General features: G+C 40.0%; 2 protein-coding genes across 2 annotated transcripts; one reads left to right on the forward strand and one right to left on the reverse strand.

The window, feature by feature from the left end:
- The first annotated feature begins 435 nt into the window (after positions 1-435).
- On the forward strand, positions 436-5,412 carry atp1b3a (ATPase Na+/K+ transporting subunit beta 3a). The gene is made up of 7 exons (XM_072364172.1): positions 436-833; positions 1,981-2,109; positions 2,408-2,506; positions 2,598-2,791; positions 2,961-3,011; positions 3,579-3,665; positions 3,745-5,412. The coding sequence occupies exons 1-7, from the start codon at positions 722-724 to the stop codon at positions 3,910-3,912; spliced, it is 840 nt and encodes a 279-aa protein (XP_072220273.1). The 5' UTR covers positions 436-721; the 3' UTR covers positions 3,913-5,412.
- A 3,498-nt stretch (positions 5,413-8,910) lies between these two features.
- On the reverse strand, positions 8,911-14,193 carry grk7a (G protein-coupled receptor kinase 7a). Its single transcript, XM_072363824.1, has 4 exons — positions 13,597-14,193; positions 12,014-12,469; positions 9,354-9,634; positions 8,911-9,250 (listed from the first exon to the last, which is right to left on the reverse strand). The coding sequence occupies exons 1-4, from the start codon at positions 14,191-14,193 to the stop codon at positions 8,911-8,913; spliced, it is 1,674 nt and encodes a 557-aa protein (XP_072219925.1).
- Between the last annotated feature and the right edge of the window lie 2,113 nt (positions 14,194-16,306).

Genomic DNA, 16,306 nt, shown 5'->3' on the forward strand with positions numbered 1-16,306 from the left:
AAAAAAAAGAAGCAGAGCCTGCTGTATTAATCAGCGTGACTTTGCGTGTCCAAACACAGTCTATAGGACTGGATGTTGATTTAGTGACTCAATGCGTTGGACTTGAATGCAGAAGAGCTCAGTCTACAATACATCGGGATTCCAAACCACAAAAGACGAAAAATATCATGAGTAGGTGCACTTTTGGTAACACAGTACTTGACAAATGTACATGATGTGCGTGCTTTCATGTATTTGCTGAAGGAAGGGAATTCGTGTTAAATGGAGATTCCGCTCTCTACCCAGAGGCCTGCAAATATATATTTTTTGTCCAGAACGATCAATTTCACTCTATTTATAATTTGTGCGCGTAACGGTGACTCTGTGTTCGTCTCCCAGTCACCAGCCAATGTAAATCCATCTGGTCGCACTGCATCAGCTGCCACGGCGGTGTGGACGTCACTGATTTTTCTCTCCTTCCTCACCTTCCCCTTCTCGTTTTTTCCCTCCTCTTCTTCTTGTTCCACCAGAACATCTCTCTCTCTCTCTCTCTCTGCTCTCCTACTTTCAACACCGCCCACTCCTTCCCAACCATTGATACGACCAGGCACTCATCGCCGCTTCGCCGGCTTCTTCGCCTCATTACATCGCCCCGCTGCGCTTTCTCTGCATTTTTTTTATTTATTTATTTATTTTAGGGAGGACAAACAGGACGTTTCGGACCAAATAAGCCCTCATCACCATGGCGAGCACCGAGGATAAACCGGCCACCAAGGAGAATGCGTCCAGCTGGAGGGACTCCTTCTACAACCCGAGGACTGGGGAGGTGCTGGGTCGCACGGCCAGCAGCTGGGGTAAGGATCCCCGTTACACAGCAGTCAGTTAGAGGCTGCGCTGTCACATTCACGGGGATTTACTCTTGATTTGGTGTCCTCTTTCTTAATAGTCAGCACTCATAGACAGGTGTGTCTGAAATATGTATTGCCTGCTTTATATATCTTTACATGGATGAATTAAAATGAATGTCATTCAGGTAGAGGAATTAGCTGAGGAGCCATCACAGGCCTACATGAAGGTGTAAAGGAGAAGCCTGCACCTAGAGGCTCTGCAGGATGAGGGATGCTACTAAAGGTGTGCTCCTGTCTCCTCTTACTGCATTGGCAGAATGATCCGATCAGGTGATGTTCAATCAAAGCAGCTGAGATTTTTTTTGCTCTGATATGTATTTACATGGTCATCATCAGTGAATTCACAGAACATACTTAAGCTAATCAGAACTGAGGAATGTACCGCCGCATCCCTGAGCTGAATCTGTAGCTGATCAGCTCATACATTTTATGTAATGATTTCCCAGTTAACACACCACCCCCCTCCCTGCAACCAGCTCCTATAGGCTCACACAGACTGTCAGGCTGCCTGGGCCCCTGTGCTGCTGTGCAGTGGGATGCTCCATTGCCGTTGCATGGCCGCCCACATTAGCATGCCTGTCAAGGTCAAATGGGATTCCCTCTCAATTCTTTCTCTTTCTTTAATGCACTGGGCAGGTGCATTGTGGGATACTGTTGGAGAGGAATGGGAGGGGGGCGGGGGGCAGGAGGCTGAGGGGTCCATCCCTTTTTTTTTGTCAATTTAGAGGGCATCTATGCTGTGCAGGCTGGATGGTGGTGAACCATTTTGAGTCAGATGCTTCCTTAAATGCATCTCTGCCCTCCCTGCACTGAGTGAAGTAGACAGCAGCAGATGCTCTAAGCACAGCAGCATGTTCACCAAATCATGTCTGATTTTAAAAGTAGAAGGGTCTTGTGAAACGCTGCCTCATCTTAGTTAGCAGTGGGTAGCATTTCCTCCTCGATTCAAAATGGTTTCTCTCAAAGGGATAGTGCGCTCAAATCCCAGCTTTCTCAAGCATGTCCAAGACCTTTGCTCTTTAATTAAATACTGTGTCTCATGTTCATGTCTCTTTTCTTTTTCTGTCCTGTGCATTCCTTTGACTCAATCCAGCCCTCATCCTGCTCTTCTACTTGGTTTTCTACTGCTTCTTGGCTGGTATGTTCGCCCTGACCATGTGGGTGTTGCTGCTAACTCTGGATGACTATGTGCCGAGGTACAGAGACCGCGTTCCCAATCCAGGTTAGACTCTCAGCATCACAATACACAGAAAATAACTTTCAGCTGCTGTAAATGGCAGCGTTTCTTATTCAGATATTCATTATTCATAATCTTGCCAATAAGATATGTTGTCATAATAATGTGCTACATTCAACGGCTTTTTGTATCGATCTCTTCAGCAGTTTCTTCCTGTGAGATGATTTGATGAATGTTTTCTTCCTGACTGTAGCTCAAGATAAACTCCAATAGCTGCAGATTAGTTTCTGTTTTTGGATCATTCATGTCTTTATGTTTACTATGTTTGATGTTTTTGTTGCAGGACTGGTGATTCGTCCTAATACACTGGACATCGTATTCAACAAATCGGACCCTCAAAAGTATGTGCAGTATGTCCAACACCTGGAGACCTTTCTTCAAAGTAGGTTCACTTGACCCTAACACCCAGATCTCTTTTTTATAGACTCATTCCATAATCTGGGTATTTCTTTACCCATATCTATCTTTTTCAGGATATAATGACTCTGAGCAGGAGAAGAACAAGGACTGCATTGCAGGAGAGTATTATTTGCAGGACGATAGCGAGGACATGAACAAGAAAGCTTGTCGCTTCAAGAGGGCTTCGCTGAGCTTCTGCTCTGGCCTCTCTGACACCAACTTTGGATATCATGAAGGAAAACCCTGTGTGCTTCTGAAAATGAACAGGGTAACACCCAACTATCCTTATTGACTCAGCTCAGCTTTGATGTTTAGAAGCTTAAAAAAAACACCTGCCAACAGCTCCCAGAATAAAATATTTAATTCACTTGTTACTTTGGATTCACATGTACAATAGCCTTACAGTGTCAACCTCGCTTGTTTCTCTCACTTCACAGATTATTGGGCTGAAGCCACACGGAGATCCATATATCAACTGCACAGTAAAAGTAAAAGTTAAACAAATTCCACATAACATATGTGCTACTTGCTTGTATGTGTATTTTTGTCTTTTCGTTTCTTTCATAAAAACACTGATGGCCATAACAATTAAACTATTTCCTTTCTGTTGATCCTGCTTTCATTTTTATCCTTCTTTTTGTTTGTTTTGTGTCTCATATCTTTCTGCATGCTGTCACTGACGTCTTTAGGGTAAGATGATGTAAATTAGATATGTAAATTAGCAGGATAAGGCCAGTAAGAGTGTTAACACATTTCTGTTATGTAACGGGTGACTGTGCAGGTGCCTCTAAATCCATTGCAGCTACGTTAAAAAGTTTAATTTCAGTCTAATCTGTGTCATTTTTTTCTCACCTAAATGTCACTTTTCAGATTCGCCAGACACATCCTGTTTTGTATTTCATTTAAATCTCCTCACTAACTTCAGGGTCATTTGTTTTGCTTTTTTTAACGTCCTGTGCCATGTTGTCTTGGAAACATGTCCACTTGCTAATAATTCAAGATAAAACCATTACAACTGATGTTGAATTTACACTAACATGTATTCTTTTCTGCAGAAAGACAACCCGGTCCAAATGCACTATTTCCCCAGTGAGGGTCGCATTGATAAAATGTATTTCCCCTACTACGGCAAGAAAGCTCACGTAAGTATTTGTCGGACGTCAGATTACATCCACTAATGTCTGCACGTTACTGACAGAGGCTGATTCATCCCTGATGCAGGAGAATTACGTGCAGCCCCTGGTGGCAGTGAAGCTGCTGCTCACCAAGGAGGACTACAACAAGGAGCTGTCCGTGGAGTGCCGGGTGGAGGGCTCCGACCTCCGCAACAACGACGAGAGGGATAAGTTCCTGGGCCGTGTCACCTTCAGGGTCAAGGTTCTGGAGTAAAACGAAGCTGCCCATAAAAGAAAACCAGATAAGGCTGCCCACATTTGCTGAGGATTTCTGTTTAAAAATTTTTAAAAAGGAAAGAAATTACGTCAATTACGTCACAAAGATTGCATTTTTGGAAGTGGTAACACAGTTTGATGCAGATAAGTTATAGTTGGCTTCCAATAGGAGAGAGCCAGTAGTACAATTATATCAGATGATGCTTTGATGACTTTTCTGACCCTTCTTTCCATCATGATTCCTTGCTGACGTCCTCAAAGATCCCCAGAACAAAACACAGGCTCAGTTCCTGTCCTTATTCATCCTGATGTTCACCTGTTGCACTGTTTATTCTTTACCCAGTTATTATTATAATTATTATTGTTTGTTTGTTTGTTTAGTATTGATGTGATTTGATAACTTATAGCCATTGCAACCAAGCTGTTTGGACCTGTTGTGTAATTGCTGATACTTTTTTATCTTTTTTTTCATAATCTTCCTGTTGTTAGGACGAGTGTGTTGTTTTCATCTCTTAAACTGTATGAGGGATAGTATTATTACTGGTGCTGCAAGGGTTTTTATCCTGCTGTATAGTAGAGTTGAGAAAGTAGAACATCTCCAAAGTATTCACATCTGTCATCACTCATCACAAAGACTTCATAGAGGAACGTATCTCGATAATCAAGTATAGCCACTGTATCCCTGTATATTAAATGCCAATTACAAAGTCCCCTTCGACTATAAATACATTGTGAACCTTACCATATTTAGAGAATTATAGATAGATCTTAGTGTTGTGGTCTGTGGAGCCACAACCCAGTCTTGTGATGTCTGTCTGTCCGTCTGCATGTCCGTCCGTTTGTCCGTCTTCCTGTTCACTCACCTCTCGACTGCAATAGCCAACAAGTGGGTGAGCCCTCCAGGACTTGACGAGTTGCCACGTTGCATTTTAATGGTACCCAAGGTGACACACACTCACAGAGGTCCAGTGTAAAAATCGCTTTTGAGGTAGAGGGGCGCTGGAGAAGCTTTGCAAAAATAAAAAGATCTCTGTAACTATGTACGGTATATCATTATGTGAACTGTATATTTATCTGAGTCTCAAAGATTGTTTGTTAGTTTACTCTCTTCTTCAGCCTGTTCTGATTGTCTGCCAATCTATTACTCTTCAGTGTATATATACATATGTATATCTATATAAATACATATATAGGTATACATATACATATATATACATATAGGTATACCTATATATACATATAGGTATACATATATATATATACGTATATATGCTATCTACTTGATTCACACTGTATTTTTGTCACAAAACACAATGTCTGTGTACTGTAAAGAAATAATTTAAGCAAAGATTTACAGGAAATTATCTTATTCAAAGCTATGTTTACACAGTCTTAAGAGGAACCCATATTTGAAAGAACAACTTGTAACATCTCTTCAGGGTGCCTTAAGACCTGATTAAATAAATTGTGGAATAAAAGTGATTTTGAAGAAAAAAAAGTTTTCTTTGTTGTTTTTTTTAAATACATTTAAAAGGTCTTTACAAATACAAATCAGTCTGTATGAGCAATTACCAAATTGGTTTGGGTAGAATAAAAGAAGACTGGAGCTCACTGATGGTGATGCAGTGTATTAGGGCAAACAGAATAATGTTTCAACATTACCGTGTCTTCATCCCTAACCCTGATGAAGACAGTAATGTCGAAATATTAGTTTGTTTGCACTATTAAATTGCTACAGGATAAGTGAGCTCCAGTCTTCTTTTATTTTTTTCAGTTGATTGTCCTTAGCTGACATAACTGCATAATGTTGGAAGACGTGCAGGGATTTGTGAATGCATCTGAGCTATTTTAGTTGTATCCATAAGTTGATGACAGCTGAATTAAACTAAGGGTCATGGCCCTCCAAAAGATGTCAAAATGAATTTCAATGAATTGAAATAAGAAAGAAAGATGAAAAATTCTGTTGCTCTCTTACTGACAATGTTGTCCTGGAACAATTACAGAAATGAAGCCATGACAGACATTGAGAAGAAGAAGTCTGTCTTTGGTGGTGCTGATTTAACAGTTCAGACGTCAGGCATATGTAACCATGATAGTCAGAACTGTAGAGAGTGACAGGTAGAGCATTTCTCTCTGAGATGTTGTCAAGAATAAAGAACAATGCAATGGAATGTACTTGGGCCATTTCCTTCTAATTACGCTGAAGTGCAGTAATAAATCATACTTAGCTTATCCCGTTGTTAGTAGTATCTGATTCTGAGGAAAGTGGTGTTACTTGTTCAGCTTCAATCCTAAAATCAAAAGGGAGTGTTTTTTTATTAACACAAGTTGAGTATAGTTCGTCATAATTGGACTATTGGGAGATGGCAAAAAGACTGCTTGATAACAGTGAAGCATGAGTCTGTTGCCACATGAGGGAGCCAGAAACATGACGCTGTTGGTGAAAGTATGGCCCAAACATAGTGAAGCTCAGCTGAGGTGCTTAGTGAGGCTGTGACATCATGTGATATTATGGAGAAAAGGTCAGCATGTGCTGTGCATCCTGAGATTTTTTTTCCAACTCCATCAGCATATCATATCATATCCAATAAACTAATATCATACTGAATATTGTTCATGCTGGAATGCGCTTAAGAAGGAGAATCCACCTGGTTGTCTGATCTCTGTAACATCAGGTGCATTAATAATGGCAAATCCTGCAAACTGAGTTCTATTTATAATTACTATGATGTTTGCTGAAGGCTAGTCTATAGACCTAGAATTCTGTGAATGGTTGGACCCATAATTGGCTGTTGAGGCTGAAAAACACAAGGTCAGTTGTAAAAGAAGTCTGATCACACCTTTTTTCTCTAATTTCCCTGTAACTCCATCTGTGTAGTTCTTCTGGGGCCCTGAGGCAGCAGCTCTGTTCTTCACTGTGAAGTCCTGTTAAATGTGAGATAATCTCCAGGGCTTTAGCTGAAGCAAGAATCCACCTTAATGTTTTTTAAGCTCTTACTGCCCTTTAGTTTGACTGTTGTAAACAGGCACAGTAGGAGACAAAATGTGCATACCAATAAAGTTCTTTAGATTAATGGTATTAAAGGTGGAGGTTTTCCACAATTTTGTGCAAATACTTTCTCAGAAATGTCATCATCATGCCAAGTCTTAATGCTAAGCACTCAAAAGTTAAAGGAAAAGTTTAATTAATCTTTTAATTGCATTCCTACTTCACTTTTTCACACACAGAAAATGAGAAAAATCAAATATCAAAATACTTCTTTTTGTGTTGCTCTTAAGACTGAGAAACATCAGAACCTGAGGGGATTTAAAGCTGATTTAAACAAAGATGACAAGAGGGTAATGCTGATTATTACCTTATCGGCTAAGAGTTGAACTTTCCAATTTGTGGCGGCCTGGAGTGTGGCCTAGCAGTGGTCAGCATCCAGAGAAGGATTAATACGAGTGCTATTCTAAGGTTTTACTCCAGAGTCCTCAGCAGTATCAGCTCTGTGGCTATACATAGCCCAGAGAACATATGGAATGTGGCACAAATTGGGCCGTTTTCTGATGTGGGTGAAATAATTTGCAGCCTCAAGACTACAATAGATCACAAACACACAAATAAGAACAACACAAATTTTAAAAGACATATATTTTAATTTCTTCAAATGATTCAAGATTCAAGGAAATCTCTGATTTACATCTGACAATCCTATAGTTTTCCTCTCACGTTATATTTACAAGTACATGATCATACATTCATATCATAAGGATGTTAACTGTAAAAACTCAACTCTGCCCAAGATCTGTCTGTTTAAAAACTCAAGCAAATAATTACCCTGAGACAAGTAAACAAGAATAACAAGTTATTAGTAACTCTAAACTCAATCACCAAAATGGTGGACTCTTTTAGCATCCGGCTAGTTTGAGTTATTCATACGTATCTCAAACTAAGAAAAGAGCCCTGAATTATCACAGTGTTTCAGGGCCATGGACAGAGAATTCCTGGTACAGGAATTTATTGCCCAACTCCTCTAAATTTTCCTCCGTTTCGTGCAGCTGTGAGCTGCTATTTCTGCTGTGTTCTCTCCCCCAACAACCCAGGGCCTCAGTTTCCATTCATGTTGAGCCACAGAGCACCAACGGCAGAGGGACTCAGTGGGGAGGTGTTCTTCTTTCTTCTTATTTTTTTTAAATAAGCCTAAATTTGAAATATTACATAGTTTCTTCTCTCTTTGTGCATAGATATAGATACATTTCCTTATGTACAATACTTACAGTTGTTTTTTTAAAGTTCTTATAAAACTAAACTGTTGGATGGATGGATGGATGGATGGATGGATGGATAGATGGATGGATGGATGGATAGATAGATAGATACGAATGACTGTCAAATGTGGTTGAAAATAACTTTTCCCTGTATAAACATTGTGGCCTTATGACGACATCAGTAAATAGTAAAACAGACCAATTTCAAGAGGACCATTCCAGTTTGGAACGTTTTTACCTGTTTGTTTAAAATATAATCCTGATTATAACAATGTTGTCTCAGCATGTACATGTCAAAACACTGTTTTAATGTCTTAGATTGTTTTTTCATAAAGTAATACAGTTTTCTGGCACAAAGGCCTTAAAGCACTTCTAACACTAATTTCTTTAATGAAAAACAAAAAAACAAAACATACTCCTAGAAGTGATTTTTGGTCGATGTGGTTGCAAGTCTACAACATTAGATATGCATATCTTCAAGAGATGCTGTGAGCCAGGAATGATGTGTAAAATGCATCACCACACCTTTCATATCTTACTGAACCCTGCCTCAAGAGCAGCTGATCTCTAAGCCATGAGCATCCTTATAAAGGGGATGGGTTGGTCTGTCTTTCTCAACAAAGATGCTCGTGCTGGCCTCTCATGAAACATGATCCACTTTTTTAACATCGATGTTACTGTGCGTGAGACTGAGAAAACAAATTATTGAGTAGGATCTGGTATGAGATGCCGAACATGTGCTCAATCACAGCAGTGTACATGTGCCAGACTTCTTCTCATCATCACAACCTCCTCCACCCTCTTTCCTGTTGGGATCATTAAGCTCATCAAACAGTCCAGTGTCAATCATCTCCTGCTGCCATGGAATGGACACGGCGCCTGTGCTGAACTCCTTAAAGAATTTGTCGTCCTTTGCATCAAACTCAATGCCCTTGATCTCAGAGAACTCTGCAATGTCACCGGTGTCCTTTGCATAGACCACGTTGGGTTTGGGGACCCAGGGAGGTTCCACCAGTCCTGCCTCCAGGCGGGGAAAGTTGATACTCTTAAACCACTCATGCTTCCTCGGATCCTCCATGTTGTTCCTGTTGAAAAGGTGAAAACATTTCCACTGCATAAGTGATACAAAACTGCATAATCAGACAACAGTGAACAACCGTAGCTAAAGAAAAGAAAAGACCTTCTCACCTCATGCCCAGGCGCTCATCGATTTTTTTCTTAAGGAACATCTGGATGATGTCTTTGGTGGGAGCATCGAAGCACTTGTGCTCCCACTTTGGCTCCTCATTGAGAATGCGGCGCTGCACCTCCTCCTTTTCCACCTTTTCCTTTTTGCTCTCAGGCCCTTTGAAAGGTGTATAGCCAGCCACCATCTCATAGATACTGCAGCCCAGGGCCCACCAGTCCACTGATGTCCGGTACGGTGTTTTGGTCAGGAGCTCAGGAGCCATGTATGCTCCTGTACCAGCCTGTATGATAGAGAGGAGGCCAGGGAATAATAAAAAAAAACATTAAGTTAGTTACAGTATTTAAAGCATTATGTTGTACACAGCCTTACTCCTCAAAAGAAGTAGGGAGCTAAGAATACTATTCAAATCTTTGCATCTTCTTAATTTGACTTTCATCTTTTTTTTTTGCTCACTTTCTTCCTGCCCCCCTCCTTTATTATTATTATCTCTCTCTCCTTCTTCCTATATGACCCCACCTGCAGCCTCAAAACAGGAGCTTAATCCTAATGCTAAGCCTACTACCAGTCAAGAGTTGTGTGCGTCTGCACACTAACAGAGTTGGCTGGTGTCTTATATAAGACCTGGCCATTTCTGGATATTATGCCCACCTGCAGAAATACATCCTGACAACACATGGTCACTACAACTAATGCAAATATGCTATAAACTGACATTGTTTTGAGAGCTTCGTATTTGCTTTTACAAGCCTCAATGACAACAGGATGCAATGTCTTTTCATAGTCACTTAAACGTAGTCACATCTTATGGACAATTTCAATCCCCTTAAATTATTCCTACTTATACTTTGTCGTGATAAATGTGACCGTACGTGGAGCTGTTCCTCTGTGTGCTATAGCCACTGTACAAAGACATGTAGTTTAGTTAATTGCAGCCCAAAATCATTGCCTGTATGAGCCCTGTCACTGATATGAAGCCAGTCCAAAATGCAGCCTTTAGTCTAACTCTATTTTTCCAAGGGTGATTGGGATCACAGAACACATCTGGTGCCTGTAGATCTGCCCTTTACTTGGACATAAGTTACCACAGATACACAACTGTGCCTAGCATTCATAATTGTATGGTTTTGTAACTTTAAAGAACTCTTTCATGTATTATCCAATTTTTGGAAATCATCTGTAGATGTTTTTGTTTGAGGACAAAGTTACCTTGTTTGCAAATTATCATGTCTAAACATATTCATTGTAAGTTTTTTTTACATTGGTCTGTTGATCTAATCAGGGACAGACTTGTGTAATGCCCACTAAGAGGATTACAGGACCAAAGCCAGCTCTGCCTGTAGGAGGTTAACCCACTCACTTTGGCAGGATGAGGAGCTGAGGAGCTGAGGAATTGAGGAGCTGAGGAGCTGAGGAGCTGAGGAGCTGAGGAGCTGAGGAGCTGAGGAGTGGAGGAGCTGAGGAGTGGAGGAGCTGAGGAGCGCTGGATAATGAGCTTACTGGACTTTCATAGAGCCAAGAGCTTACTGTTTGCCTCTTTGCTCTTGCAAGTCCTAAAGGAGCCCTGTTGCAAAATTCTTCATCTTTTTTCAGATTTATAACTTTACAAAGGTGAGGTGTAATAATGCTGGAGGGAAGTCATTAAGAGACAACATAAAATGAGACAAAACATCAGTTCATTCTTGGATTGTTTAGATTCTGCAGTCTGTAACATGCATATTTTGTCAGAATATGATCGCTTGGTATCATCAAGCTTTTAAATTTGACCTTTCAGTACTTGGTGATTAATTTGAAATGCAGTTATACCACTTTTGTCAGTTTATTCTAATTCACGTTTCTCAAGTGAATCCTTGAGAATCAAGGACAAACAAACAATCCTCATCTTGTGCAGCCAGTGTGATAGCATGGTATATGTGTCACTTTTTCTCAAGGAAAAAAGACGAAGCACATGCAACAGGCTCCGCGAAGTGTTAGTGAAGTCTTCTAGCCAAAAGAACAAACTAAATATCTGCTCAAGGTGCTCATGCATGGAAACCTGGTGACCCTTTGCAACTGTCACTTTAACAAGTGCTGGCCCTCCAAGGTCTCTGACATATCCCTGGTACAAATGGTGGCCTATAAATGGCCGAGCTATAATCTGACTGCCAAAGGATCAAATGGGTTATATAATGGATTCAGAGACTCTCATTGCAAAGATCTTTAAACAAACCAGTAATCCCTGTCCGGATTTAAAGTGAAAACCCTACCAGAAGGTGACAGTATGTCCAGAACCTGAGATCAGCTCAACCTGGTCTCCAAATCACCCTGCCACCCAACAACCGATCCTGGTTTTATTTGTATTTCAGTTTATGTGTAACTGTATTATTAGAATGGTACTGTTTTTAAAGTCTGTCAAACATACAAGGTACAGGGGGATAGTCTTGTATCATTTGGTATTTACGACTTCAAATATTTTGAACAATAGAGAGATATTTTTCTTCATGATGTAAAATCTAAATAAATATTCACATGACTATTCCTGACATAGTTATTTCTTGCTTCCTGCATGTTACCAGATTTTTCTGAAATTGACTGGAGCAAAACCTGGTGTTCCTTATTGTGTTTCAGAATTGTCCTTTACCCTCACAACCAGAATATTTCTGTTATGTGTCTTTCTACTCACCATCTGGGTGACAGTCTTCTCTGAAGTGATCTCAATGGCCAAACCCAAGTCTGAAAGTCGACACTGGCCTTGGCTGTCAAGCAACACATTTTCGGGCTTCATATCACGATATACAATATCCATGGCGTGCAGATGCAGAATGCCGGTGGTTATCTGGGCTGTGTAGTGAATGATGCGTTTCATTTCAACGCCCTTGTCTACACCCTTGCCATCATAGCCAATGTTGTAGATGTGGTATTTGAGGTCTCCTCCATTCATCAAGGTCATGACAAGGCACAGGTGGGTCTTGGTGTCATAAGCGTACGCCAAGTTGACCAGAAACAGGCTGTTAACCTTCTCCAAGATCTGCTTCTCCAACAGGGCCATCTTCTCACCTCCCTTCTTCTTCAGTCGCTTCTTACACAACTTCTTGCAAGCATACATCTGGCCCGTGTTCTTTACCTGAACAGCACATACCTGGAGAGAGACAAATTGTGATAAATGAGAGAACCCATTTTCTTAGGTCCCTTTTAATCCACTAAACAATGCACTGTCCTCTGGCACCGGATCTGCAGGATGCACAATGACTAATCAACTGCAGTGGTCACAGAGCCAAAAACTCCTAAAAGGAAACTGGACAGAGATGCTTTTGTGAATTTTCTGAAAAAAGTCTCCACTTTAGTCTCATCATCGTGTATCTAACTAAATATAAGTGAATTTAAAAAAAAAATCTATTGGATCACATATTTGATGATGACATCATTAATGTAGTCAAAAACTTGTTCTTTTTATATCAAGTCACCAGGGGGGGACATAATGACTTTTTTTCTGACCTGTATATGAAGTCTAAAAAATTAGACCAAAAGGTCAACCGAGCTTGTGCTTTGGCATCCAGTTTTCCATCCATCTCACTCACATCTTTAACTGAGGCTTACTTTTCATTTCACTGCTTCTCTGTAAACATTGGCCCCTTCCCAGAGAAGCAAGAAATTTACAGAAGCAATTAAAAAATTACCCAGATTCATTGTTTAAGGCTCAATCACTAGGTATGCTGATTAGAAAAAAATATTATAGCAACAATACTGAGCATTGTTTAGTTTATTTCTGGCTACTCAAGATCCTCGCTAACAGCTTCACATCATGCGAGGGTTCCACTGGGTTTAGTAGTACATTGTAAGTGCATCTCAATTTAAGTTCTGACAGGATGATGTTCATTTTATGTTCTTGAATGCCTCTTATCATTTTCTTATTTCTCTACCTGCAATTGACATATTGTATGCGTGGTCATTTGCTTAAATAGACATTTGCATTTGGAAACACATGAGCTTGAAGCATAATGATAACTTGATACATCATAACTTTATGTTCAAGTTGAGACAAGGTCAATCCTGATGATTATGATAGGATTCCTCATACTCGAAAACAAATACATTTGAATAAAAGTTTTTTTTCTAAATAAATGGAATAACACTAACATTACTTTGTAACACATATCTGATGTTTCTGGGGAGACTCCTGCATTTGAGTCAGTGCTTAAAGATAAATTATTTCAAATATATATTTAGGGAAAAAAACTCAAAATATATTTGGATTTGCATGCTTACCTCTCCGAAGCCTCCTTTTCCCAGGGTTCTGAACTCATAGAAGTATTTGTCGCTGATAGGCTGTTTCTCATACTCTTTCCATTGGAGGAATTTATCAAAGAATGGGCTGGCCTGGTAGTCTGTAAAAGGTTTGCCTTTCAGAAATTCTCTCACACCATCTTGGACCTTGCTTTTCATCACCTCCTCAAAGTTGGCATCTGTGATGGACTTGCATTTCTCAGCAGACTCCCCAGTAAGAAAGGATAGGAAGGTTTTGGAGTCAGGTTTGCAGTACTTGTTGATGATGTTTTGGCGTGCCTTGTCTTTCGCTGCACCTTCAGCCAGATCCCAGTCATACAACTCATCCAGGAACTCGGCCGCAAGCTTAAACTCAGGGTTACTTGCCAGGAACTCACGGAAAAACTTTTTCCCTATGGGCTGCCTTTCACAAATTGCTGTGAAGTCCTTTTCGATGGAACCTCTGACTGCAGCACATTGATCTGGCTTGGGGAGAGACAAGCTGCGACGGCGCTTTTTCATCTCCTTGTCATCGCCCCCTTGGGCTTTCAGGTAGGCCGTGTTGGCCACCAGGTTATCCAGTCCCCCCATATCACACATCTTGGCGGCTGTATGTGGTCTGTCCCCCCTAAGAGACTGGGTTCTTCAGCAGCTTACCAAGGATACCCACTTTCTTTCAGATTGTGTGTGCCTGAGTGAGAGTGCAACTCCCTCCAAAGCCAGTTTGCAAATGAGCTCCTTCACTCAGCCTACCTGCAAACCTAAGACACACTGACACACCCAGTAATTACTCATTTAGAATTAAATACCAGGGAGGGATTTTGGCTTAAGGATCTTTGTGTGGTCTATTCGAGGATGCTGTGCACGGAAAGGGAATCGTAAGCGGGCTCTGTCGTAAGAGGCTTTGAGGCCCTCTATATTTGTTCCCGATTTTCAGCAGTCTAACAGAGGTTCGTTTCGTTCTGTTGACCATGCATTTAATGGTGGAGGAGCTTTTGAAATAGCAAATACTGTATTTTTTTAGATGGAGGGTTAACTTATGTGCATTGTGAGAAAACTGAGTAATGCAGCAATATTTGCTTGTGTCTTTACATAGGACTTTGTAGCATTCACATTGAATGTAAGATTTTTAGTCTTGAATGAATTTTCATAAAAGAGAACCAATAAAGCAGTCAACATGTGACACAATACCCCCTGTATCTATGTATTCCCCGCCCCCAGTCTCCAGTCAGGTACCTCATAAAGCTTACACCTAATCTGTCTGCTGCTATAGCTCCCTTCACACTTTCTCATTCTAATTATTTACCATAATTCATCAATGATTCACACTTGATCATGAAAACTACTTTGATAATTCCAATAAACTTGACTCCATATTTGAACAAATATTACTAGCACTTATCACTCAAATGTAGCCAACATTCAATGTAAAGCTCAATTGGAATTATCTGTGAATAATTCACTAATTTGGAGGCATGCAGAAGATAAAGATTTGGATTGCATAAAGTTTGCTCTCTCTTGAAGATTTGCAAAATGTTTTTCTTCAGACATTCAACCACAGTTTTGTGCACATGACAAAACCTCCTTGAGTTGCTTTTACATTTTCATGTAGATTAGAGGTATAAAACTTTGCATGCGCTCTATGTTTTGGATATTAAAAAGTTTTGTATGTGTACTATTTGCTACACTCGTGCTGCAGCATAAAAAAATCCCATGACACTGCATGGGATTTTTTCAACCACAGTAGCTTTTTTTTTCATCAGAAAATGATCAATTATTCTTGCTTCTCATTGACACTGAGCAGCCTGAACATCACCTTAGCTTCACACACGCACATGAATTAAAGATGTTCTCTTCTCCTGCCAGTTGTTTCATTGCATCAAGTCAACACAGAAAGGTGATACCACTCATTAGTTAGTGGTTGATTTATAAAAAGCCTTGATCAAATGGAAGTGTCTGATACCTACATGCAAAACAGAGGAAATGACAGGCGATTACTTGAAAATAGTTTTTTGTTTTTTTTCCAAAATCTAATTTCATTGCTGCGTGACTACCTGTTATACTAAATTGTTTTCTCACTTTGGTAAAGTTCATGGATATGGTTGTGCAAAAATATCACAGACAGCAAATAATTATCTTTAAACTTTATGTATCACATATATTCAAATCAACATTTATGTTTCAACATTGCAGCACTTTACTCATCTTGATATGTGCATGTGTAATGAGATGAATTGTCATTTTCCTTCCTTTGTTGCTCTTGACAGTAACACCACATTACAGCTATAATAATGTGTAGGCTAATTCAGTACGATAAACCTTGGATAATATTAGCTAATCCTTTCTCAAATAGTCTCAAGCTGTCACTGCCCTGCAGAAGATCAAAGGATTTGCTTTGCCATCCCCCAAGCTCAGAATCTCAAAACGTTTGACCTACAAATGGCCAAAGAAGGTACCTGCATAGAGCACCCAGTATCTAATAAGTGATAATGACCAATGAAATTAGAATTCACCATGGGATCATAATTTTAATTTTCTTGTTCAAAAAAAAAGAAAAGATGACACACCAATATAACCACCCCACCCTAAATCTTTATTTCTTGCTGGCTAATATATTGCCGAGCTGACATTCATGAGATGTCTCTTCTTTGTTAAAGACATCAATATCAAAAGTCAGTCATGTTGTAAATGCATCATAGTGTCAGTGAAGCAT

Source organism: Leuresthes tenuis, unplaced genomic scaffold (assembly GCF_036924035.1).
Source record: "Leuresthes tenuis unplaced genomic scaffold, fLeuTen1.0.hap1 SCAF_14, whole genome shotgun sequence".
In the NCBI taxonomy this organism is placed as follows: Eukaryota; Metazoa; Chordata; class Actinopteri; order Atheriniformes; family Atherinopsidae; genus Leuresthes; species Leuresthes tenuis.